This window comes from Centropristis striata, chromosome 3, assembly GCF_030273125.1.
Source record: "Centropristis striata isolate RG_2023a ecotype Rhode Island chromosome 3, C.striata_1.0, whole genome shotgun sequence".
Lineage (NCBI taxonomy): Eukaryota > Metazoa > Chordata > Actinopteri > Perciformes > Serranidae > Centropristis > Centropristis striata.
The window spans coordinates 30,733,465-30,758,460 of record NC_081519.1 but is presented as its reverse complement, the minus strand read 5'-3'; the positions used below and the strand labels follow the sequence as shown (position 1 = coordinate 30,758,460).

At 35.5% G+C, this 24,996-nt stretch overlaps 1 protein-coding gene across 1 annotated transcript; it reads left to right on the top strand.

Annotated features, from left to right (window-relative positions):
• The first annotated feature begins 863 nt into the window (after positions 1-863).
• LOC131968808 (uncharacterized) lies at positions 864-24,956 on the top strand. Its single transcript, XM_059329836.1, has 8 exons — positions 864-996; positions 8,829-9,104; positions 12,270-13,121; positions 14,448-14,535; positions 14,791-14,867; positions 19,947-20,090; positions 24,040-24,077; positions 24,216-24,956. The coding sequence occupies exons 1-8, from the start codon at positions 945-947 to the stop codon at positions 24,453-24,455; spliced, it is 1,767 nt and encodes a 588-aa protein (XP_059185819.1). The 5' UTR covers positions 864-944; the 3' UTR covers positions 24,456-24,956.
• The last annotated feature ends 40 nt before the right edge of the window (positions 24,957-24,996 follow it).

Below are 24,996 nucleotides of genomic sequence, written 5' to 3'. Positions count from 1 at the left end.
AATTTAAACCCATTTAACAATTCTAATCCGTTAATAGGGTGTCCTGTATTACATTTAACTTGTTCTGACCATATTTCCTGAACAAATTAAAGTCACAATTTTGATATATGATATAGGTAAATGGTTATTTGTTATTATTTATTATTGATTTATTCTTATTTCGTTACTTAAGAACAAATCTGAAAAACAAGTTGTTGTTAAACAGCACTATTAATGTCACAATTTTGATAAATGTTGTGGAGATGCAAAGAAAAAAAGGCAAATTTGTGTCTATTTTTTAAATTTAAAAATAAGAAATATCATAAACATAAAAACCATAAACACCCAATGTATCCTATATGTTACATCATGGATCTTTAGGGATACATTTTTTTTTTTTTTAAAACATCATAAATGTGTACTAGATGGTCCACTTGGTCTCTGGTAGATCCCCCATAATTTTCCTTTAAGGATTACTGGGTCTGGGTTCTTATGGGTTAATAATGTCTTGGTTATGATTATGGATTGACTGTGAAACCAATGCTGACTGTCAGTGGAAACATTTTATGTTCAGTCTAATGATCTGTTCATTCACAGAAACCCCAACTTTCTGCAGAATTCAGAATTAGTTTTTCTCTATTAACATAATCAGACTTTTACCTTGCTCTTAAGAGTCATTATTGTGCTGATGAGACATTTTCAACCTGCTGAAATGGCATCTCTTCATGTCTATTTTAATCTGCATCTCCCCCATCCTCCTCTGAGGTAAACCACAACTTTCCACTGAGGCAACAAGTTAGATTGAGTTATGATAGGATTTCCTGTCAGTACTGCACAAATCATTTACTGTTAAGTTGTAGCTTATAGAAGAAGAAGCACGAGAAGTACATCAGAAGTACTTAACTTACCGCACTTACTCATATAATAATATTTAATATTCAAGTCTGGATCTGCGTGATAAGAAGATGAACAGCTGTGTTGTGAATATCTGCATATTTCTGTTCCTTACAGTGCAGGGTAAGTGAATTTTATTTTACTTGACTTTTTCATTAAAATAAACACAGACAGGTAACTACAATATTTTATGAAGCTATTTTTGTAATTAAAAGAAACATCACATTTTTGGCAACATTATGCAAAAATAGGTTTATGATCCGGGTCGGGGAAACAAAAGGCCAAAGCAAAAGAAAAAAGAAACCCTGAAAACAGAATTTCACCGATGAACAAGAAAAAAAATATGTGGTGCATATCGTGTACATTTTTCAAAATACAATAAAATGTTGTCCAGCACTGCAAATGATATAAATGGACTCTAAATACACTTTATTTTACAACTACTGGGCCTTATTCACTGAGATATTCGGGTTTTTTTTTCTGAAATTAGTCTTGCAGACTCAATTTTGAGACTATATTGAAGATATTATATGAAACTAGAAGATTTTAGGAATACATTGATACCAGCCAAGGTTACTTGTCAGGACGGGTTGAAATAACACATCAAAGTTTGTCTATTTTTAATTGAGGACATGGCATTTTTCAAAAACAGCCCTCTGGCCTCCCAATGAAAACGTATTTGAATATTCATGCTTACTGTGCTCCCTAAACAGTCTGTAAATTACATAAATTGAGTATTGCTAGAAAGCTAAGACTTGTGAATTCATTGAGCCCAATTCTATTCATATGTAATGATGTTCGTCCCCATAGTAACCATTTAATCATATACTGACAAAAGGGGGTTTCTCCGCAGTCTCCAAAACAGAAGTGCTCTCAGCCAAGCGCGGAAAATACTAAATACTTATTAAACAAAATGACGTCATGGAATTTTCTATGTCCCCAAAAGTCTGGGTATATTGATGTAATATTCTAGAGGGGTTTTTAGCAATTTTTAATCATTTTCAGTATAAAAAAATTGGCCTAATTCAGCAACAAATGTGTGAAACAAATGGAATCAACCCAAAAATGCTGCAACCACTGCATATATTCATACACACAATGTTCTAAACCCTTAAACATCTTTATAAGTGTAAGTAATTTAATTAATTAATTAATTACAGTTCTTCTCAGTCGTTTTGGTGCATTTCTCACATCAATATTAACATTTGCACAACAGTTAGTTCAACCTCCACAACATTTAGTCATTTGTGCTCATCATAGTAGCAGTTTCTCATTCCTTACAACACATTACAAATGCTTTTGGACATGCATCAAGTGCTTTCATACAACTCTCTGCTGTTTTATAACATTATCATTTGCTTATGTCATGTCAGTCAATATTAACTATACTCGTGAATTCTGAATAGTCATTCCATATAAAATTAATAGTCCTCATTTCATTGTTTGAGTCATTACATACAAAAATGTTGAAATAGCTGTCAAAATCTGTCAATACATTTTTTTGACTAAGAAAGACACAAAATGACCAAAAAAGACACAAAAAGATAGAAAATGACTTAAAAAAGACACAAAATGACCAAAAAAGACACAAAAAGATACAAAATGACCAAAAAAAGACACAAAATGCCAAAAAAGACACAAAATGAGAAGACAAAATGACCAAAAAAACCACAGAAGAAGACACAAAATGACTAAAAAAGACACAAAATGACCAAAAAAAAGACACTAAAAGACACAAATGCCAAAAAAACACACAAAATGAGAAGACAAAATGACCAAAAAAAACACAGAAGAAGACACAAAATGACTAAAAAAATACACAATGTGACCAAAAAAGACACAAAATGACCAAAAAAGACACAAAATGACCAAAATTGTATTGGTCATTTTCATATTGGATAGCTGAAAGGAGGAAAGTTTACTATTTTTGACTAATTGACTTCCCAATTCATCTGACATCTGGAGTATCCACCTCGCCATGATTAGTTTATCTCTTTCACAATTTGAAAGATCTCACTTACTTAGAACTGGTTATTGTTTCTGAACACTGGATTGAGCCCAGCATCGTGCCAGCTACATCACCATGTTGCACAGAGAAACTGATGCAGTTAAGAAGGCGACATAAAATATGACTTAGAATGTGACATATTTACATATACAGAAGTTAACTTTTAATTCAACTTAACCAATAAGAACCTACGGTGACACGTGTGTAACAAACACTTTAAATGTTCTAGAATCTCCCGTATACAGCTTTATGCTTCACCTTAACTCATTAAGTCCTGAAGCAAGACTTCTCCAAAATGTGGCTGTGACTGGAAACAGAAATGTGAAAAAGTAGCTAATTTCAAAAAGCTTATTTTTTGTTACTAGTCTAAGTTTAAACCCATTTAACAATTCTAATCCATCAATGTCCTGTATTGCATTTAAAATGTTTTGACCATATTTCCTGAACAAATTAATATAAAAACAAGATACAAAAATATCGCTGTGACGTATACGTCAAATCGGGCTTTTAACCTAAAAATCAAAAACCTCATGTGACGCATTTGTCACAATAACAAAAATGGTAATAGGCCACTCAATTATTTTCTCTGTTTAAATTATTTTAAATTAATATATATGCTCTGCTGTTAAATTTAAAGTGTATTTGACCAAAAATAATCAAAAAATAATCTATATATAATCTATAATCCTATCCTATCCTGTCACAATTTTGATATATGTTGAGGAGATGCAAAAGAAAAAGGCGAACTTGTGTTTCTGTAAGCATAAAAGGTGTCTAGTTAATTTATTGTAAAATAAAAAATAATAAACATAAATTCCATAAACGCCCAATGTAACATATATGTCACATCACAGATCTTTGACAGATATTGGTAGTATTAAAAAAAAAAACACATCATAAATGTGTTCTATGTGGTCCACTGTGGTATATCCCCCATAATTTCCCTTCAAGGATAAATAGGTCTGGGTTCTTACGGGTAAAATTCTTAAAACGTTGCCTTTTGCTTTCATGTGGGACACAAACAGGCTTCCTGTGTGTAAATCTATGTCTGTTTGACATGACCATGACCCCCTCCCTTCATAAAGTGTGACGCTCGTTATATCACGCTATCTTCTTATTTCCGGAGCGTTTACTCAGAACATCTGATATTATCACATTACTTACATAGGCTAAAGCCTGTTGCATGTCATACAGATGCTAAAGGGTGACGGAAATGTTCTCTATTACGTAAAGTATCTATGGTTAGCAGAAACATGAAAAAATGCCAACGAACATGGGTAAAGAGTCCTTTCTTTATGTTGGAACTATTCTTTTGAACAGGTTACCTGGTTACTCAAATCAGTCAGAAGCATAAGCAGTTTTAAACAAAACTTGAAAAAAATGGTTTAGACACCAATCTTAGACTGCAATTTGTATTTGTCATGTATATTTGAAACTGTAATTTATGTTTTTATGTGTCTTATGAATGATTGATGTATGTATGTATGTATGTATAAATGATGCATGTATGTATGATATGCTGCTACTTGCCCCTGTCTCCTGCCCTATAGGGACCACTATGGAAATAAGCCTTAGGGTTTTATTGTGTCATCCCTGACTATTTTTTTAAATTTACATAACATATGGCACAGGTTGCTGTTTCAATTTTTTATAGCAAGAATGGTCAAATAAAATCAATCAATCAATCAACACACACGGTTGCCCATAAAGTTGGAATTAAATATTTTTCACCTCTTTCCATGAAATGATTGTGATAATGTGATTTATTCTTGACAGATAAAGAACTTTTTTTTAACTTAAAGAATCTATTCCAAACATATCACAATGAAAATTAAAACACAATTAACAGAGGATTGTGTCTGAAAAAATTATTCCAACTTTATGGACAACCATGTATTATATTATACTATAGACAAAAAAAGGCCTGAAAAATAGGCCTGACTTTACATGACTCACTCAACAAATCTAAGACAAAAAAAAAATTCTAATCATTATCATTGTAATCATAACGTGCACAACTTATTATTTATGGAAGCAAATCAGGGTCATTAATATTTTATATTTTATATTAATATGCTGGGTTGATTTATGGCAGGTGGGTCACCGTGTCAGATCTCGGTTTATACGTTACAGTGATCATTATGTAAAACGATTAAGCTAATAAAACACAAATATCCCATAGAGTATAATATAATTAACTATCATTAGTTATCTTTATATATAGATATATAGATATATATATATATCTTTATATATTTATATATTTCATTTACACGTAAAAATGCTCTATGAACCACAATATATTTACAATATAATATGCCAAAAAGATGCATCATATTCTGACATGTAAACCTCTCGCCATTGTCATGACCCATGTTTTTTTTTTTAAAACAATATGTTTATTCATTTTCACAGCACACAGTGAAAAACAAACAAACACAAAGAACAAACAAACAAATAGAATAAAAAATAAAATAAAAAACACACTGGGCTATACTACACTACAACTCGGCTCACAGACACAAAGAAAAATACATACCGACAGATGATTCAGAAATTATATAGATACAAAAATAAATTACAGTTAAGCACCCCACATGTTCCAGTCCTATGTAAATCCTTGTGTAAATATGGTTGAAATATTCATACCAATGTATGACATAAAAGGGTCCCATATTCTATGAAAGATGTCATCTTTATCATGTAGCATACATAGATAGTCAAGATATATATATATATATATATATATATATATATGTATATGTATATATTCTATTATAAAATTATGCCATTGTGTTCTAGAGGGAGTTTTATCTGTTATCCAGTTTAATAGAATACATTTTCTAGCACAGAAAGTTAACATTTTGTACGATTTCGTCTCATATTTATCAACAATAAAGCCATTTGATATCCCAAGCAACATGCATAATGGGTCACATAGCAGATTCTTAGATAAAATCCTATTAATCTCCTTCCCCACCATGTGCCAGAACTTTTGTATGTTCCTGCAGGACCATAAGCAATGAGTCCGACTGCCTATCTCGACTTTACATTTAGGGCATAAAGGAGAAAGGCCAGCATTAAATTTGTGTGTCATGACCCATGTTGACTGGTTTGGTTTGCATAGTCAAAAGACTGGTTGAACTCAACACAAGTCAGATAACCCTGGAAAAAAGTCCAGGAAGGAAGGACACAATTAAATGTGTTTCTTCTAGTGGCTAAATAATTTTTGTAAAGATCATAAAAAGAACAACCTGTTTCCACTGCTGTAGATCATGTCAAGGTTTCCCCTTAACCCGTGTCTTGTGCTTTAATTGGTGTAGCTGCCCGACAGAATCCCTGACAGGTCAGGATTTTAGCCTGCTAGATATGTGACATCCATCTATGATGCATTAAACAGTGTTGGGCCAATGCAAATTTGATCTCAGGCTTTTGTAAAGGAGTGGAAAATCAGGGCCAAAGTCATGTAGTGTGAGGTTTGCATGGATTGTAACACGAAAGTTACAATGTTGTGCACAAATATTTTTATATCAACTTCATTATTTTAATGTGCATTTCTTATTTTTACATTTTCTTATTACACTAGTACCATAATGCGTCTAGCTTAACATTTTAATTTTACATATTTCCCTTGCATTTATTCCTGTGAGACCATGTTGGTCTCTGCATGTGGCCTCTACTCTGAGCCTCTGCTCGACACATGAGACAGGATGTGTGATCCAGCTTACAGTTTTTCTCAGTATCTTTGGTACATTTATCACATGACCATTTACATTTGCACAACAGTTAATGAATTTCTCAAAACAATTAGTACAAACTGAAAAACCCAGTTGATAACCTGTAAAAGTGTGTCACTTGCTCAAAATGGAGTCATAGCTCATTCCTCAAAAGCAAGTATTCATGTCAATGAAAGAGTCAGTGACATCAAGATGAAAAGTCCTGACACCATGTTTATGAACGAGATAGTCAAATGTCTCTGTCATGTTTTCATTATGACACACACTACTCTGGAAATGTTTTCAATGCAAAAAAATCTGATCTTGGTGACGCTACCTGAAAATGCTCCAGACAGCACTATATACTATTTACACAGCCATTAGAAAACTACAGTAAAGTTACACATTACTGTATTTAGTGAGGTAACTGACTACAACACACTGAATATGTATGTTTCACATTTTTACTATATTCTCTTTTCAATTCTAATTTGTTTACAGCATTGGGCAAAAGGAAAAAAACACCCTTATTTACCACATCATAAAGTCCCTTTGGGTAGAGCTGTAAACAATATAGCAGTACATATTGGCCAATATCATCTCTGGCAATGCAGCGAGGAAAGTATCTCCTCGAGTGGTGAATCCACCCTCTGCAGTGTTGCAGAAATGATCATCACTATGTCCTGCTTGGTTCATATATGTTGTAAAGTGTTTATGGGTTTATGGATTCAGCTCTGAGTGATTGTAGAGAAGTGGCTTACCATTGGTTCAACTAATGCTTCACACAGCCTTCTCATCAGTGAAAGCTGAGGTTCACCTGAGAGAAATGTATTCAATTTAGGAGACATTTTCAGTAAACATGTTTTTTAGAAAAAAGTATAGAAAATTTGCTTGACAACTAGTTCAACATTTTTGTATGTAATGACTCAAGCAATGAAATGAGGACTATTAGTTTTATATGGAATTTTGACTGACATGACATAAGCAATGATAATGTTATAAAACAGCAGAGAGTTGTATGAAAGCACTTGATGCATGTCCAAAAGCATTTGTAATGTGTTGTAAGGAATGAGAAACTGTTACTATGATGAGCATAAATGACTAAATGTTGTGGAGGTTGAACTAACTGTTGTGCAAATGTTTATATTGATGTGAGAAATGCACCAAAGTGACTGAGAAAAACTGTAATATTTCCTCCAAAACACATTGGCCGAAGTAAATTAGAACCCAAACTTAACTTGAGCAGACAAGGTTGGTTGTTGGTGTGGAGGCTCCCTCCTCTTGTAGCGGCCCTCAGGGCTTTATACTCGCTCCACTACCACATTCCTACTAGGTTTTATTAACTATTTGCACCAACTAACATCATAAACAAATATAATTATACATGACTCCAGTGCATGATAAAGATGATAATCTTCCACTGGTCTATAAATAGAGTCACTAGTCTTGTCACCTTCTTGAATCTGATATAGAATGGAAATGTGCAAGTGCTGCAATTCTGTGGGACATCATGGTTTGCATCTCAGATACAAGCCAGACGAAGAAGAGAGAGCACAATATCTTGATCAAAGAGCCGAGTGTGTGTGTGTGTGTGTGTGTGTGTGTGTGTGTGATTTCTTGTAGTTCCCACATAGTGAGGACAAGAACACGTTTTTAACCAACAGAGTGAGGGCATTTTTGCAAAGTGAGGACATTCCTCACTTCTTAAAAGGCTTTTTTGAGATTTCCGACTTTGTTTTAAGGGTTCAGGTTACAATTAGGTTCATGTTTGAAGAAATTATTAATTAACTTACTGAAACTGTATTGTGTGGTTACAAAACTAACTGAAACTAACTGAAATTATAGTGAAAATGTCCCTCTTTTTTGTCTGTCAACTTTTTTCATACATAATGAAGATGGATCAGACAAAAGAAATAAAGGCAACATTTACTGTGACCTCTTTTAATCTCCCACCCAACAAATACCCCATTACAAAAAACTAAAACTAACTAATGAAAAATTCAAAACTATTATAACCTTGCTAGGGAATTCACTATTCCAATGAGGGCCCTCACAAAGATAGAAGTACAAGAATGTGTGTGTGTGTGTGTGTGTGTGTGTGTGTGTGTGTGTGTGTGTGTGTGAGAGAGAGAGAGAGAGAGAGAGAGAGAGAGAGAGAGAAATATGTGAGAAGTTGAATTCTGTGAACTGTAACTATTATCTGTTAATATTTCTGTAACTTGTCATTCCAGGTACTCTGGGATCAGAGCTCACCATCAAAGTGTGGAAGAATGCTTCTGTAACACTTGAATGTTACAGCAGCGAGAAATTAGTCAAGTGTTGCCCTTCAACCCCTCAGAATTGCCCCAAGTGTACAGATACTGCACCACTGAACCACCCCTCTGTAACTTATAGCAGATATAAATATAATATGTTGTCTGGACTCAAACCCAGTGACTCGGGTCTGTATGTATGCTTAGGGTCACACAGAAATCTTGGGAAGAAGTACAGGCTAAATGTGATTGAAGGTAAGTTATATGTTGTTGTTGATATTTTTGTGATAAGTGATTTTGTTTGCAAAACAGGAAGTTCTTTGATCAGTCAGAGCTTCTAAACCGACCTGATCTGATTTGTGATTTGTCTCAACAAGCCACATGCCTCCACCAACGCAGTCTATCAGATTTCTTTCACACAGTTCCATTTTTGGTCCAAACAGCTAGTGAAACTCAGATGGACATTGACCAAATGTCTGTCGAATGGCTGGTAACTTTAACATTCAGGTGTCTAGTTTAAGGATATTTAAGTGATGTTAGAAGAATGTAACTACTAGTGAAGGGACAATGAAGCTTTGTGAAGCATTTGCTTTATTTTTTGACCCCATAGATGGCGGTCTTGGCTTAAAAAAAGGCTTTAGCAATGGTAATTGAGTGTGTTTACAGCCCTTTGTTAAACAAAGGGTGCCATCTAGTGTGCCCTGTAAATAAAACAAATGGTTCACAAAGCTTCGTTGTCCCTTCACCAGTAACAACAAGTGATCCACTTCATACAGTAAAACTTCAATTTAAAGCCCCAATTAGGACAGAGATATACTTGCATGTCACTGTGTGCATGATAGCGACCTTGCGTGTCCTGCAGCTGTTTGGAGGGTTGGTTTTGCATGTCGCCAGGAATTAATTCTACACATTTGCAAGATGAAATACACACATGAAGAGTAGGGGCAGTGTAGGAGCAGTACTCACCTTCTTGTATTTTAAGTGCTTGATTTAACAGCCCTCATAACCTCACAACACTGTCACTTTTTCTGCTGTGATCTTAGAATTAACATGATAGCAGAGACAGTTTAAAGTTTCGGTAACACTTTCTAAGACTACATCTATAGTGCATTCATAGTGAATTATAATGCTCATTATAATCAATCATAATGCATTATGACTGCACTCATAAACACATATAAAGCTTCATGATGCACTATATCAACAGTTATAAATATAGCTTATAATGACTTATAAATCCAAGTGTCTTATGAGTGCTCTTGACTGGTTATAAACTACAGGCTGACTGATGAGGCTTATAATACATTACAACTACTCATCTCTCTATACACACACCTCAACAATCAATTATAAGGACTCATAGGATGCCATAAGTATAAATAAATGATCAATGTATGCTTTAAGTAAATTGAGGTTCATATAGACGCATCTATAATGCAGTATAGCTAATCATGATGTTTCATTGTTGGCGTTAAGTAAAGTGTAACACATTTTCATGCATTTAAAAGAAGCTATGCTGCATCATAAGTCATTTCGTCAGATACCAAATATAGAGAATTACACTAAGATTAGGAATGTAATGGTAAAGCTCAGTTTCAACCTGTAGGGGGCAATCCACGTGCATATTTTGTCCACAAAATGTATATTTTTAAGATTCACAGATTTGGAGCTCAATCAATCACCAACACTACTTAATAAATCTGTGAATCTTAAAAATATACATTTTGTGGACAAAATATGCATGTGGATTGCCCCCTACAGGTTGAAACTGAGCTTTACCGTTACATTCCTAATCTTAGTGTAATTCTCTATATTTGGTATCTGACGAAATGACTTATGATGCAGCATAGCTTCTTTTAAATTTATACTTATGGCATCCCATGAGTCCTTATAACAATTGATTGTTGAGGTGTGTGTATAGAGGGGTATGAGTAGTTGTAATGTATTATAAGCCTCATCAGTCAGCCTGTAGTTTATAACCAGTCAAGAGCACTCATAAGACACTTGGATTTATAAGTCATTATAAGCTATATTTATAACTGTTGATATAGTGCATCATGAAGCTTTATATGTGTTTATGAATGCAGTCATAATGCATTATGATTGATTATAATGAGCATTATAATTCACTATGAATGCGCTCATAATGCACTATAGATGTAGTCTTCATAGAAAGTGTTACCAAAGTTTCTATCTGGTATCTTTGAACTGCTGCTCCGTGTTAGCCTGGCTAACACCAGACTATATCACAAATGAGATATAGTCTGGATACCACCTATTCATTTTTCCATAGAGGAGGCATGGTTTACGATCCTCCAGAGCCAATCGTATCAGTTATACCAGATGACGCATGTAGAGCGACAGAAATTGATGTTTACATAGCCGGACTAGCCCATCTCTACTTTGAGACTAAAATGTTTAATTCTGCTTCTGCAATGTTTTTCTGCAGCATGTCTCTGTAGTTTCAGCTCATAGTCTACCGGCAGTGTTGGTGTGTGTGTGTGTGTGTGTGTGTCTATGAGAGAGTGTTGCTTGCTGCTTTGCTTCTCCAGTTCTCGCTTTCTGCAAGATTATTTATTTTTACACCTTATTTCCCCCTCATGTAATTCAGCCACATACATCCACTGATTTTATGGTCAATAGACGAGCTGCTGGGGGTCTCTGGGCGGCTCCGCTGTCCCCCGGCTCGTAGCCAGATCACCGGCGTTACAGACCATCTAAAACATCCTTTTTGGTGGTGAAACAGGAGTGTAAAGTCAAACGTTGTTCTTCTTTTAAAATCAACTTTGGGTTTAAACTATCTAGAACACTGTCTACAGCTTGATCCAAAGAGAGCTTGGCTTCTGCTGCAGCCATGTTTGATCTGTAAGCAAACTACAAAACTACAAGCTTCCATCTGTCCAATAGTACGCATCATCGTCTTGCCGTCCCTCCCCGTTCTGTGATTGGATCCTTAAAACAGGGCTAAGAATCTGCCATGGACACCAGATGGTCTTGCAGTTCGCAATGAAATCGAGCTCACAAGGCAGTATGGGTATACCCAGGCTAGTTAAAACTTCAAAATTTGTTAAAATGTTAAGTCCTTTAACGTTTCACTTTTCCTCTACCACGTGTGAAAAATCTTTTACCTTACCGTAACTTTTTCAAAATGTGTATTTGTATGATAAGTCACCCAAAATTGTCTCTATAAAAACAACATAGCTAACCTATTCCCATAATCACTCACTCCGATTCATCAGATATGTGCAATGCAAGGTTTCAGTGAGGCTCAGTCACCTGATTGAATGTATAAGCTGTCTCTTTCTGCTGTGAATTGTTTGCACACATTGTTGACAGCAGAATAAAAGTTGTTAAATGGATGTCACCAGTCAAACTGTGCTCAGAGCCTGCTAATGGTTTTCTTTAATTTTTTTTTATCAGATAAAAACCCAACTGTTGTGATCGGGACTGTGGGACAACCCATCATCCTATCATGTTGCCCTGAGCTGGACAACATGACTTCCTTAGGGAATCACTGGTGCCGGTTGGCCAACGCCAGTGCGTGTCACGGCTCATTCAGCCTGGAGAAGCGTAATCTAACACACAACGATACAGGGTCTTACAGAATCACACAGACTTTTCAAAATCAGACAAAGGTCCATGTAGTGGAACTTCAAGTAAAAGACAAACCTGATTTTTTGCAGGTCAGTCCTGTTCTGATCAAGCATGCTCAGCTTCAGATCCAATGCCAGTATTCCCAGGAATTGCAAGACTATCAAAAATCTTGGCTATGTAATTCTGCTGCATGTCCCGAGACAGTAAGGAGTGTAGATGACAGATTCCAGTCTGCCCTAATATTGACTATTGATCATGCAGCTTGCTCAAGTATTACGTCTTTCGAATGTGTGGCAGAGAACAAAGGACGCTATATAAAGTCTAATGTTTATAGTAGAGCCTTGCCCCGAAATCCTGTTTTAGATGTGGAGGTACCTTCTTATGTGAGGTTTGACAGTAAAAAAGTGAAAGTAAACATTTACACCCAGCTTACTCTCATTTGTTACAAACGTGATAGGTATTATGACTATTATGATAGATTTGGTCCAAAATACGAACATATTTTTCGACCCCCAATTACTTGGTGTCGACTGAGTGGTATCTCTTACTGTCCGAAAGTTACAGAGAATGTAGTAGAGACAAGATTTTCACTTAACTTACAAATATGTGTCACTCCAAACGACGATGGAGCAAGATATCGCTGCAGCGGGAATACAGAGATTCAAATTGTTGTCAATGGTATGTACATAAAGATTTAATTTTTATTCTATTTATTTTTGTTACATTGTTTGTGATGGATGAAAAAATGTAAGATAGTATCACATGAACTGTTCAGACACATGCAAAAGGATTGTTTGGGAACAAAACAAACATAACAAATCTGTTATGACATCTACATATGAAGACTTAAAATACAAAAGTATAGATTTCTCAAACCACGACAACAGCAGCTTATTTAAATTCTCTGCAACATAAGCTAATACCGACTCTATCACCACACAAGCTGTCAATATGTTACATTTTATACTCTCCAAATAACCATTTATTTTTCCCTATGTTTTTCCTTTTTGTATATTACTTACTCTCCTAATGCCAATGCCTTTTGTACCTGATTATGGCATCTGCAAGCCTTGTAGAACCTGATAATGTAATAACTTCCTGATAATGTAATAACCCCAATAATGTAATAAAAATCTGCACTTGAGTCCATTGAAAATGTAATAAAACCTGATAATGTAATTACTTCCCGATAAAGTAATAAATTGCATTTCCCAATAATGTAATACACTTTTTTACAAACAATGTAATAAAGTATAACACCAAGCACCTTTAGATTTCAAGAAGCTGTTGAATGCATTCGTGTGTCATGGATACCTCGTTTGTGAAAAACGGGTCAAAAGTGAATAAACATTCAACTTTGACCTGATGGTGGCGCTAGAGCTCTTGAGCTAGAGTTGCCTACACAGTATCACCACTTGAACCCAAGTAATGGGTGGTCTGCTGTTAAATTGTTACAATATTGGGGAATTATTACATTATCAGGACTTGTGAAATGAAGGCTAACCTGATAATGTAATCACCTCCCATTAATGTGATACTTTATTACATTATTGGTAAAAAAAAACAACAACAACAGTGTATTACATTATTGGGAAATGCACTCTATTACATTAACGGGAAGTTATTACATTATCAGGTTCTATTACATTTTCAATGGACTCAAGTACAGATTTTTATTACATCATTGGGGTTATTACATTATCAGGAATTTATTACATTATCAGGTTCTACAAGCCTTGTCGCCTATATGAAAGACCTACATGCTATACATCCTTTGAAACATCCCCACCTCACAGCCTAACCTTCTGTCTTGACACATAAAGGGCACACTAATTCCTGCATTGGATGTGTACATTTCACATGACTTAAAATGTAAAATCATTGGCAAAATACATGGGAGTAGGGTTGCTGGCAATTTTCCACTGCTGAAATCCTGATAACCATTGATGCAACAAAGATGCATTCTATGTACAATGACATCACATTATACTTGTCATTTTACAGTACCTCCTCCTCCTGCTCCTCCTCCTAGACCTCGCCCTCCTCCTCCTCCTCCTCCTACTCATAATCCAAATATTATAAACTCAACAAGGTTGTATTATTTGTTATTCTTTCTATCTATCTATCTATCTATCTATCGATCTATCTATCTATCTATCTATCTATCTATCTATCTATCTATCTATCTATCTATCTATCTATCTATCTATCTATCTATCTATCTATCTATCTATCTATCTATCTATCTATCCATCCATCCATCCATCCATCCATCCATCCATCCATCCATCCATCCATCCATCCATCCATCTATCTGACATATATTTTTGTCTTCTCCACCCAACAGTGCAAGCATCATAATAGTTGTGGTCACAGTAATTCTTCTTATCATCATTTTGTTGGTTGCTGTCTCCAAATTCCAGGGTAAGTTTCAAACAATACATTTATATAGATTATTACAGTTTTCCTCAGTCTCTTTGGTGCATTTCTCACATCACTACATTTGCACAACCGTTAATGCATTTCTCAAAACAATTAGTACAAACTGCAAAACCTAGTAGATGGATAGTTGAGGTTTATGGATTCAGCTCTGAGTGATTGTAGAGAAGTGGCTTATCATTGGTTCAACTAATGCTTCACACAGCCTTCTCATCAGTGAAAGCTGGGAGATCTAGTGGATGGTGGAGAACTTTGTGGAAGGAGTAGCAGATGAAAATGCGTGGCTTGAAATCTTCCACATGCCCAAAGATGCTTGTAGTGGGGCGGATTAGCTCAATATTTCACAACAATCGTTCACTTTGTGATAAAAGCATGAAATTTGGTAGATGTGTTGGTGAATATGTTTCAAACAAATCTGGATATTGGGCCACCTCAAAAGCGCCCCCTAGTGGCCATGGCAGGCATTTGTTATACGAATAAATCAATGATGAATAAAAACTGCCCTTTTAATAATACCAACTGGTGATGAATTGTATATTTTTGGAAAGCCTGATTAGTCACCTTTACAACGAGGTACAGCTTGTAAGGATAGTGCATTCATGGAATGAGCAACAGGGCTAAACGTGTGGGTAGCACCCCCCAAAAATGTGCATCCCCTGTGGGGCGGATTAGCTCAATAAATCACAAGAATTGTTTATTTTGTGATAGAAGCACACAATTTGGTGGATGTGTTGGTGGATTTGTTTCAAACAAATCTGTATATTAGGCCATCGCAAATTCCAAGATGGCGGCCATTTTTCAAGATGGCCGACACCTTAGTGGAGCAATTGAATGATATAATGGTTTATTTGGTGATACAAGCATACAAATTGGCATGAGCAGTATCTGTGGGTCACTTGACAATAAGCCACCCACAGTTACTTGGGTTGAAAAAAAAACACTCCCAGTCACTTGAAATTTCTATTTTCAAGATGGCCGCCCCCTGGATCCTCAAAAGATCGATTTTCTCATAGAAATGTATTGGGATTTAGATTATTCTGGAAAACAAGTTTTAAAACATCATAATACAGTTGTGTTGAGTTGTTGATCACAGACAGATTAGACAAGAGTGAGTGTCTGCACTACCAGGGCACACTGGTGATATATGATTGCTGTTAATCAGAGTGGGGTTCAATGTCAGCCAATTGTAAAGTTAGTCAAAGAAGAGACGACAACTCTCTGAGTAGTTTGAGTTAACCGGGTGGTGTACAGATCGTACAGGGTAAAAATGGCATTGGATGAACGATTGGACTAAGTGTAGGGTTAAGGCATGAACTTAGTTGTATCCCATACATCAAAGTGCTTATTAAAAGGTGGTAAAAGGATAAACCCTCGGCCTCTGCCTTTGAATTTGCTGCAGACATTGCAGAAGCCATCATAACAGTTGAGAAAACAAACAGCAGGACACCAAGATCATACTGGTTATAATCCCATTGCAAGAAATGTTCCATTATTTCATAAAACAAATGCTCTGCCTATCTTACGTAGTCCAACCCGACTAGATGAAGGTGATGGCATAGAAAGCACATTGACAAGAAACAGAGCAAAATATCATTCAAGCTGTAAACTTATGTTCAATAACACACAGCTGGAAAGGGCCCAAAAGAGAGCATCTACTGCTGCTAAAGACACTAAAGATACCAAAGATATCCATGTCAAGAGGTCAAGAAGATCCCAGACCTCTTATGAGGCTGGATATGTGTGGGGACAGGCATTGAAGAGAGACATCCACAAATGCCAAGCCCGTCCGACTGGGGATGGGTAAACAGGACAAGGAGTGGAAAGTCTTCTGGACTCCACTTCCACCTATTGCGGAGAGTTGTTGGGAGTTGACAAAATGTGGGTGCACCAAGGCTTGTACTGGAAAGTGTAAGTGCTACAGATATGGACTCAGTTGCACATGCCTATGTATTGCCCCTGCTAGAACGTATTTGCTTGTTTCTTTTGCCAGTGTTATTCCCTGTTGTCTTTTGTGTTTTGAAGTGTAGGCCTATGGCTTGGCTTCCCCTCGCCACATCGGCGCATTATGTTCTATTTTGTCACCAGCCTATTACTGTGACATGTTCAGTTTTTACTTTGTAACATTGCTTTCACATTTTCAGTTTAGTTCCCTAGTATAGTTTCAGATACTGTTTGTCATGGTTCCGTGTCAGCCAGCCCTGCTGTTGCCTCTGGATCTGTCATTATTGCCATTCAGTATTAACCATTGCTCAATTATTATTTTGGAGCACTGTCCGTTCAGCACCACAACTGTGTTTCCCCACCCCTGAGTATTTATTTGGCATGTTTAATGGCAGTAGTAATGGTTAGTTATAAAAAAAGTAATTTAAAAAAGTATTTAAAAAAACCCTCATGGTAAGGGAGCCTGTGTACCTTGGTGAACCCGGAGAGCTACGCCGGTGGGAGGGAACTCCTGTCAGGTTTTACCAAACTGGACAGGTCGTGGGCAAGGAGTCAGACAAAGCACAGTCAAACAACCTCTCTTGAGGAACCCAATACATTTCTATGAGGAAATTCATAATTTAAAGGTTCACATGGCAGGCGGCAGTCATCCTGAAAAAAAGAATTGCCGCCTTGAAATTTCCAGTAGCTGTGGCTGGCTTATTGTCAAGTGACCACAGATACTGCTCATGCCAGTTTTTATCCGTATATCACCCAATAAACCATTGTATCACTTAACTGCTCCACTAAGGTGTCAGCCATCTTGAAAAATGGCCGCTATCTTGGAATTTCAAGTAACTGTGCGTTGCTTATTGTAAAGTGACCTACAGATACTGCTCATGCCAATTTTTATGCTTGTATCACCAAATAAACCATTATATAATTGAATTGCGCCACTAAGGTGTCGGCCATCTTGAAAAATGGCCGCCATCTTACAATTTCAAATGTCTCGGACAATTTTTTTGTTAAGTGACCCATGGAGACTGCTCATGCCAATTTTTTATGCTTGTATCACCAAATAAACCATTATATCATTCAATTGCTCCACTAAAGTGTCGGCCATCTTGAAAAATGGCCGCCATCTTAGAATTTCAAGTAACTGTGGGTGGGTTATTGTCAAGTGACCAACAGAGACTGCTCATGCCAATTTGTATGCTTGTATCACACAAATAAACCATTATATCACTTAACCGCTCCACTTGGGTGTCGGCCATCTTGAAAAATGGCCGCCATCTTAAAATTTTAAATGTCTCAGACAATTTTCTTGTCAAGTGACCCATGGAGAGTGTTCATGCCAATTTTCACGCTTGTATCATAAACTGAAAGATTATATCACTTAGCCGCTCCACTAACAGAAGAATACAAGCCAAAGAGGAGGCCGTAGCCTGTGAATGGGAATATCAAGACCTAATAAAATGTTATACAAAGTTAATGTTTGTTTCTATTAGACTGTAATAAAACTTTTGTCACTTTAACATGTCTCTAAATTATATTTGTGGTGCTGAAAACATGAAAAAGCAGCTGTAGGGTAGGCAAACCATTCCACGCCAGTAACCACCGGCGGCCATTTTTAAAAATGGCCGCCACAGCCATCAGAATTTTTTTTTGCGATGGCCCAATATCCAGATTCATTAAACATGTCTTCAGCAATGAGTGTACCAAATTTGATGCTTTTATCACAAAATGAACGATTGTTCAGCTAATCCGCCCCACTATTGTAGAATCTGATAATGTAATAAATTCCCGATAAAATAACCCCAATAATGTAATAAAAATCTGCACTTGAGTCCATTGAAAATGTAATAAAAGCTGATAATGTAATTACTTCCCGATAATGTAATAAAGTGCATTTCCCAATAATGTAATCTACTTTTTACCAATAATGTAATAAAGTATAACACCAATCACCTTTAGATTTCAAGAAGCTGTTGAATGCATTCGTGTGTCATGGATACCTCGTTTGTAAAAACGGATGAACGGGTCAAAAGTTAATAAACATTCAACTTTGACCTGTTGGTGGCGCTAGAGCTCTTGAGCTAGAGTTGATACACAGTATCACCACTTGAACCCAAGTAATGGGTGGTCTGCTGTTAAATTATTACAATATTGGGGAATTATTATTTTATCAGGACTTGCAAAATGAAGGCTAACCTGATAATGTGTTAACCTCCCATTAATGTGATACCTTATTACATTATTGGTTAAAAGTGTATTACATTATTGGGAAATGTACTTTAATACATTATCGGGAAGTTATTACATTATCAGGTTCTATAACATTTTCAATGGACTCAAGTGCAGATTTTTATTACATTATCTGGGTTATTACATAATCGGGAATTTATTACATTATCAGGTTCTACAATGCTCTTATGACTTTAAAACTCTGAAGTCCAGGAGATTTTGGTTCAAATTTGTCAACTTCCTATTCATTTCTGTCTGTGTTTAGCATCTTTCAGTCTGTCCTTACATCACATGCATGGCTCCTTTTTCTCGTCACAAACTTGGCTATCAGTCAGATTTTTCATTTTATTTTAATTAACAAAGTATAAAACTGCCACAAACTGAAAATACAAACAAAAGACACAGGTGTCAATGGAAATGTACTATTTTTTAAAAACCATGTATACACACAAAACAGCATAAAATAAATAAATAGTAAAACTACAAAACAGTCTATTTGCATGTAAATTAAAAATAGCAATAGTTTTTATTGTAGAAAGAAAATTCACAATTTTAAAATGGTCTAGAAACATAAATGACACACTGTGAAAGCTCCTATGATGCACTTTCAACTGGCTTTCTCAGATTTTCTACATATCATATATAAATAAAGTTATTACTGTAAATAAAACATGTGTATTTTCAATAAATAGATGGACTCCAGAGGGTTAAGTGCATTAAGGAAAGCATTGATCAGGATGATTTGTGAGCCTCTGATGTATTATGATCATATTTTGGCAAAGAGACAAATATACTGCTGCTTCCATTTTATTGTTGTATTTCATTGAAAATATTTCTTTACCTTGTGTGTGTCATATTTGCAACAAATGAATAAAAACGAACTACAATTTTATGTTTTAGGTAAAAATATCAGGGAAAGGCTGTTTGCAAGGAGAACAGAGTTGACAGCAGTTGACGCCCATGCTAATATGTACGCCAACTTAGTTGCCAACTATTATAGTAACAATCGACGGATAGCGCCGCTGCCTGATAAACAGGAAGAAGGTATGTATGTTTTCTCTCATCTGACCACAATTAATATTTTAAATATTAAAGCCATACTTACTTCAATATTTTGGGGTGCACTTAAATACACTTATTTTGTGTTTTTACAATGGCAGTCAGAAGGCATTGCCATTGTGTCCATTTTTTAAAGGGGCCGCACATAACTTATGGCTGCTTTTTAGCAGTTAAAGAGGCAGATATTTTTGGGTGGAAGACAAACTTGAGCTAAATGAAGAGTAAATGTTGGACATACATTTGTCAGGTGGACACAAAGGACAGGACAGTCCACAGGACCAAGACACCAGGACACCAATAAGACCTAACAATCTGTATCAAATTGGACAAAAAGAAAGAATAATATGCCCTTTATTAGACAGTAATAATAGTTAAAGTATATCCTTACTTTAAAAAAAAGTTAATTTGCAACCCTGATTAGGCCCAAACTAAACTCTATTATGCCAAATTATACTATAATTGGAAACCAAACAGGAGTTTTTGCAATATTTAACACCATTTTATGAAGTCACAGTCAAATAAAAAAATAGGCCTACAATGTAGATATCAGATCCAACATTAGCCATATTTAAAGCTACACTGTAAACAATTGTCTTGTGAATTAACAATAAAATACTGGCAGCTGGGTTGCCAGCATTCTACTGTAATCTACTTTACAGTATGTTATTGTGATAAAACCACATACTGAATTACAGCAAAATCCTGCATTTCATTGATTTTTACAGTAGACTAAAACACAGTATAGTGCTGAAGCTAGATGCAAAATTGTTTGTCTTTTTTTTGGTAATTCTGTGTCTTTTTTGGTAATTTTTTTTTATTTTTATTTTTTATCATTTTTTGTCTTTTTTGGTGTCTTTTTTAAATTAATTTTGTGTCTTTTTTTGGTCATTTTGTTTCTTTTTGGGGTCATTTTGTGCCTTTTTAAAAAAAATAATTTTGTGTCTTTTTTGTTAAGAAGTTCAGTAGATTTTTATAGTAGACTAAAACTGTTGCAGTATACAATGCAGTCATTTTTTTGTAAATAGAACTTATTACTGTCTGAAAGCCAATTACTATGAATTAAGCGCTGTCTTCACTGTAACCTCAGTAAATTTAATATACCATATACTGAATGAGTTAGTTAAGTAAAATACAGCCATTAAAATATCATATATTTTATGGGAAATGGCAAGCTACCTACAAATATTGCCCAGAATGCATTGTTTTCTACAGTATAATACCTTTTTAATGGAAAACGGTATGTTACTGTCACAATTTGGCTGTTTTCTTACAGCAATTTGTTACAGTGTACAAAAAAGAGCCTATTATAGCTTGATTAGACAATACAGGGTGCAATTGGACAAATATAATGCAATATGAATGAATGCATTATTTATTTATTTTGAGCAAAACAAAATAATGAAGAAAAACAGCATGTTTGTATATCAAACAAAACATCAGTAAAAGGATGTTTACTGATGTTTTGTCATTCTACCCTTTAACTCTTCCACCAACCCATTCCACAAATCTGCCCTATACACTGAACTACACAGGCTTTCAAAGCTGGGACAATCAGTGCAATGGACTGTCCATCAAGGTATGTCTAAATATTTTATTTCACCTGTTATAATTATGAATAAAATATGCTATGAACATCATAAAGGCTAATAGTGGGGCGGATTAGCTGAACAATAGTTCATTTTGTGATAAAAGCATCAAATTTGGTACACTCATTGCTGAATACATGTTTAATGAATCTGGATATTGGGCCATCGCAAAAAAAATTCTGATGGCTGTGGCGGCCATTTTTAAAATTGGCCGCCGGTGGTTACTGGCATGGAATGCTTTGCCTACCCTACAGCTGCTGTTTCATGTTTTCAGCACCACAAATATAATTTAGAGACATGTTAAAGTGACAAAAGCTTTATTACAGTCTAATAGAAAAGAACATTAACTTTGTATAACATTTTATTAGGTCTTGATATTCCCATTCACAGGCTGCGTCAGATCTTGATCAACAAATTATTTACAGTGACTCATCTAGTGATATTCTCAATAGCTTTAAATGATTCTTTGACCCAGAAAATGTATATTTTGACACCAAGATTGACCTTCTAAGTGGCTTGGAAGATATATTGGTTCTCATAGACTTATGGCTTATGGCTTATATGGCTGCCATCTCCGATCTGCAATCTTGACGAAGTGGCTCCTACCAAAAGTTGAAACCTTTGGTGATAGAGAGCATGTGGAAAATGTTTGGTGCTTTTGTCCGGCGTGTTCCCTTTCTTCTCAAATCTGGTCCTAAGCTGCCTGACTAACTGTGATGGAGTTATAAAATACATTTTTAAAAAAAGAACCACATGGGCAAAGGAGACATATGACATATAGTGTATGTGTTCGTGTGTGTGTGTGTGTGTGTGTGTGCCTGTGTGTGTGCCTGTGTGTGTGTGTGTGTGCAGAGAGGGATGTCCACATTCCACAGGACATAATTTAACAGTGTCTTATTATAGCTTTCACACCCAACAGCCACTGATACATGTTCCAAGCTAACTAGCTAGCTTAAGTACCTATTTTTGCTATCTTGCTAATTTACTTTTCCGCCAAGGCCCATGATGATTGTTTTTCTCTTTAGCCTTTATGATGTTCATAACATATTTTATTCATAATTATAACAGGTGAAATAAAATATTTAGACATACCTTGATGGACAGTCCACTGCACTGCTTGTCCCAGGAAGCAAATGCTAGCTAGCTCATTTGCTAGCTAGCTCGATGGCTAGCCGGATTGTGGTGAGGCAGGAAAAATAACTGAAAGAGTGTCTAACTGGATTTTTGTTAATTTAATATGTGTATTTACATTTTTTAATTTACGTTTGTATATTTAGTTTACATTTTTTAAATATTTTAAGAAATAATTTAAATATTTTTAGTAATTTTAACGAAGAAAATGACTGCTATGGCCACTAGGGGGCGAATTTGCGACGGCCTAAGATACAGATTTGTTTGAAACATATCCACCAACACATCCACCAAATTGTGTGCTTCTATCACAAAATAAACAATTCTTGTGATTTATTGAGCTAATCCGCCCCACAGGGGATGCACATTTTTGGGGGGTGCTACCCACACGTTTAGCCCCGTTGCTCATTCCATGAATGCACGATCCTTACAAGCTGTACCTCGTTGTAAAGGTGACTAATCAGGCTTTCCAACAATATACAATTCATCACCAGTTGGTATTATTAAAAGGGCAGTTTTTATTCATAATTGATTTATTCGTATAACAAATGCCTGCCACGGCCACTAGGGGGTGCTTTTGAGGTGGCCCAATATCCAGATTTGTTTGAAACATATTCACCAACACATCTACCAAATTTCATGCTTCTATCACAAAGTGAACGATTGTTGTAAAATATTGAGGTAATCCGCCCCACTAATGGTAAAATGAGTGAGAAGCAGATTATATATATCATATCGGGTATGGTCTTAATTATAGTCAGACAAAACACAGAGTCAGAGGACACAACATGTACTATTTGACCTCTATCCAACATAATTTCACTCTGTTTCAAGAAAAGATGTACGTTTCATTATAGTATTGATGGGGACACACATCTGGATGTTATCACACTATTAAATGGGTATTCATCAGCGCTTATCATCCTAGAGGTATGGGCGAGTAGGGGCCTTCTCTACATTCTGTTATATATATATATATATATATATATATATATATATATATATATATATATATATATATTATATTGTTATGTCTCATTAAAGTGCTGTAAAATAAAGTGCAACATAGATACCTACCAATGTAAAGCTGATCTCTCTGAAACAACGTTTCACTTCTATGTCTCAGCAGACAAGTCCTTAGACTAAATTCAAATATTTGAACTGTTTGACCATGATTATTAATAATTAATAAAAAGCTTTTCTGTCTTTCTTGATAGGGGACGACAAGGAGGCCTCAAGTAGCTCAGATGATGAGGTGAGTCATACAACAGGATATGATGCATAAAATATGTAATATGTTATTATCAGTTTGTAATTTTAGTTTAAAATGAGTGCATATACATTTTTCTCTGTTACTCCTGCTCAATGATTCCCTCTTCTTGTTGTTCTCCAGTTTGAGGAGTTGCCTGTTCGCCCACAGACGTCCTCCAGCGTCATACAAGAGGAAACAGATTATGTCAGGGTTAAACCTGGGAGAGCAGCCCGAGCTCAGAGCAAGACAAACAAAGCCAAGAAACAGTTTCAGGGCAGCGCTCAGAGTAGCTCAGGGTACTCTGAGGACAAAGAGGATGATGATGAAGATGAAGTCACCTACACTCATGTGATCATCAAACCCAAACAGCAACCTAAGTAGCTCCATCAGAAAATGAACTGTGGAGTAATGATGATGACGAGTTAGGTGACGAGAGTTTAATGAACTATTCTTTAATTTTATTCTTCAATTTTTTTTTTAATATATTATTATTATTTGGCATTTTTCAAGCTTTATTAGACAGTGACAGAGAGAATGGAAGAGGGACACAGAGACAAAGGGACTTCAGGTAGCTCTGCTGCTGTAATTTTGCAATCTTATGTAACTCATTTGTATTGTCTGTGTGGTATACAGTGTTACATTTAAGGCCATTCAAGTGTAAAAATATTTTTAGCTTTATGTATGAAATGTGTTTCACATGAGGTTGTCTGTTTGGTTCGGTTCTGTTGATTTTGTGGATCCTGCTTTAGTGTTCAGGAACTTTTATGATGTACTTATTTCCTATTTTTTGAAACATGTGGAATGACAGTGCCATAATCACATCCTCCAGAAATAATATATGTTATAAAATAACATGTTAAACTCAACAAAGACACATTTATTTTGTCATTTATTATATTCAACAAGATACTAACAAGGTTAT

Excerpts from the sequence above, each read along its gene's own strand:
- LOC131968808 (XM_059329836.1), top strand. The coding sequence starts at position 945 with ATGAACAGCTGTGTTGTGAATATCTGCATATTTCTGTTCCTTACAGTG. Across the intron at positions 997-8,828 it reads TCTGTTCCTTACAGTGCAGG|GTACTCTGGGATCAGAGCTC; the intron begins GTAAGTGAATTT and ends TTGTCATTCCAG. Across the intron at positions 9,105-12,269 it reads CAGGCTAAATGTGATTGAAG|ATAAAAACCCAACTGTTGTG; the intron begins GTAAGTTATATG and ends TTTTTTTATCAG.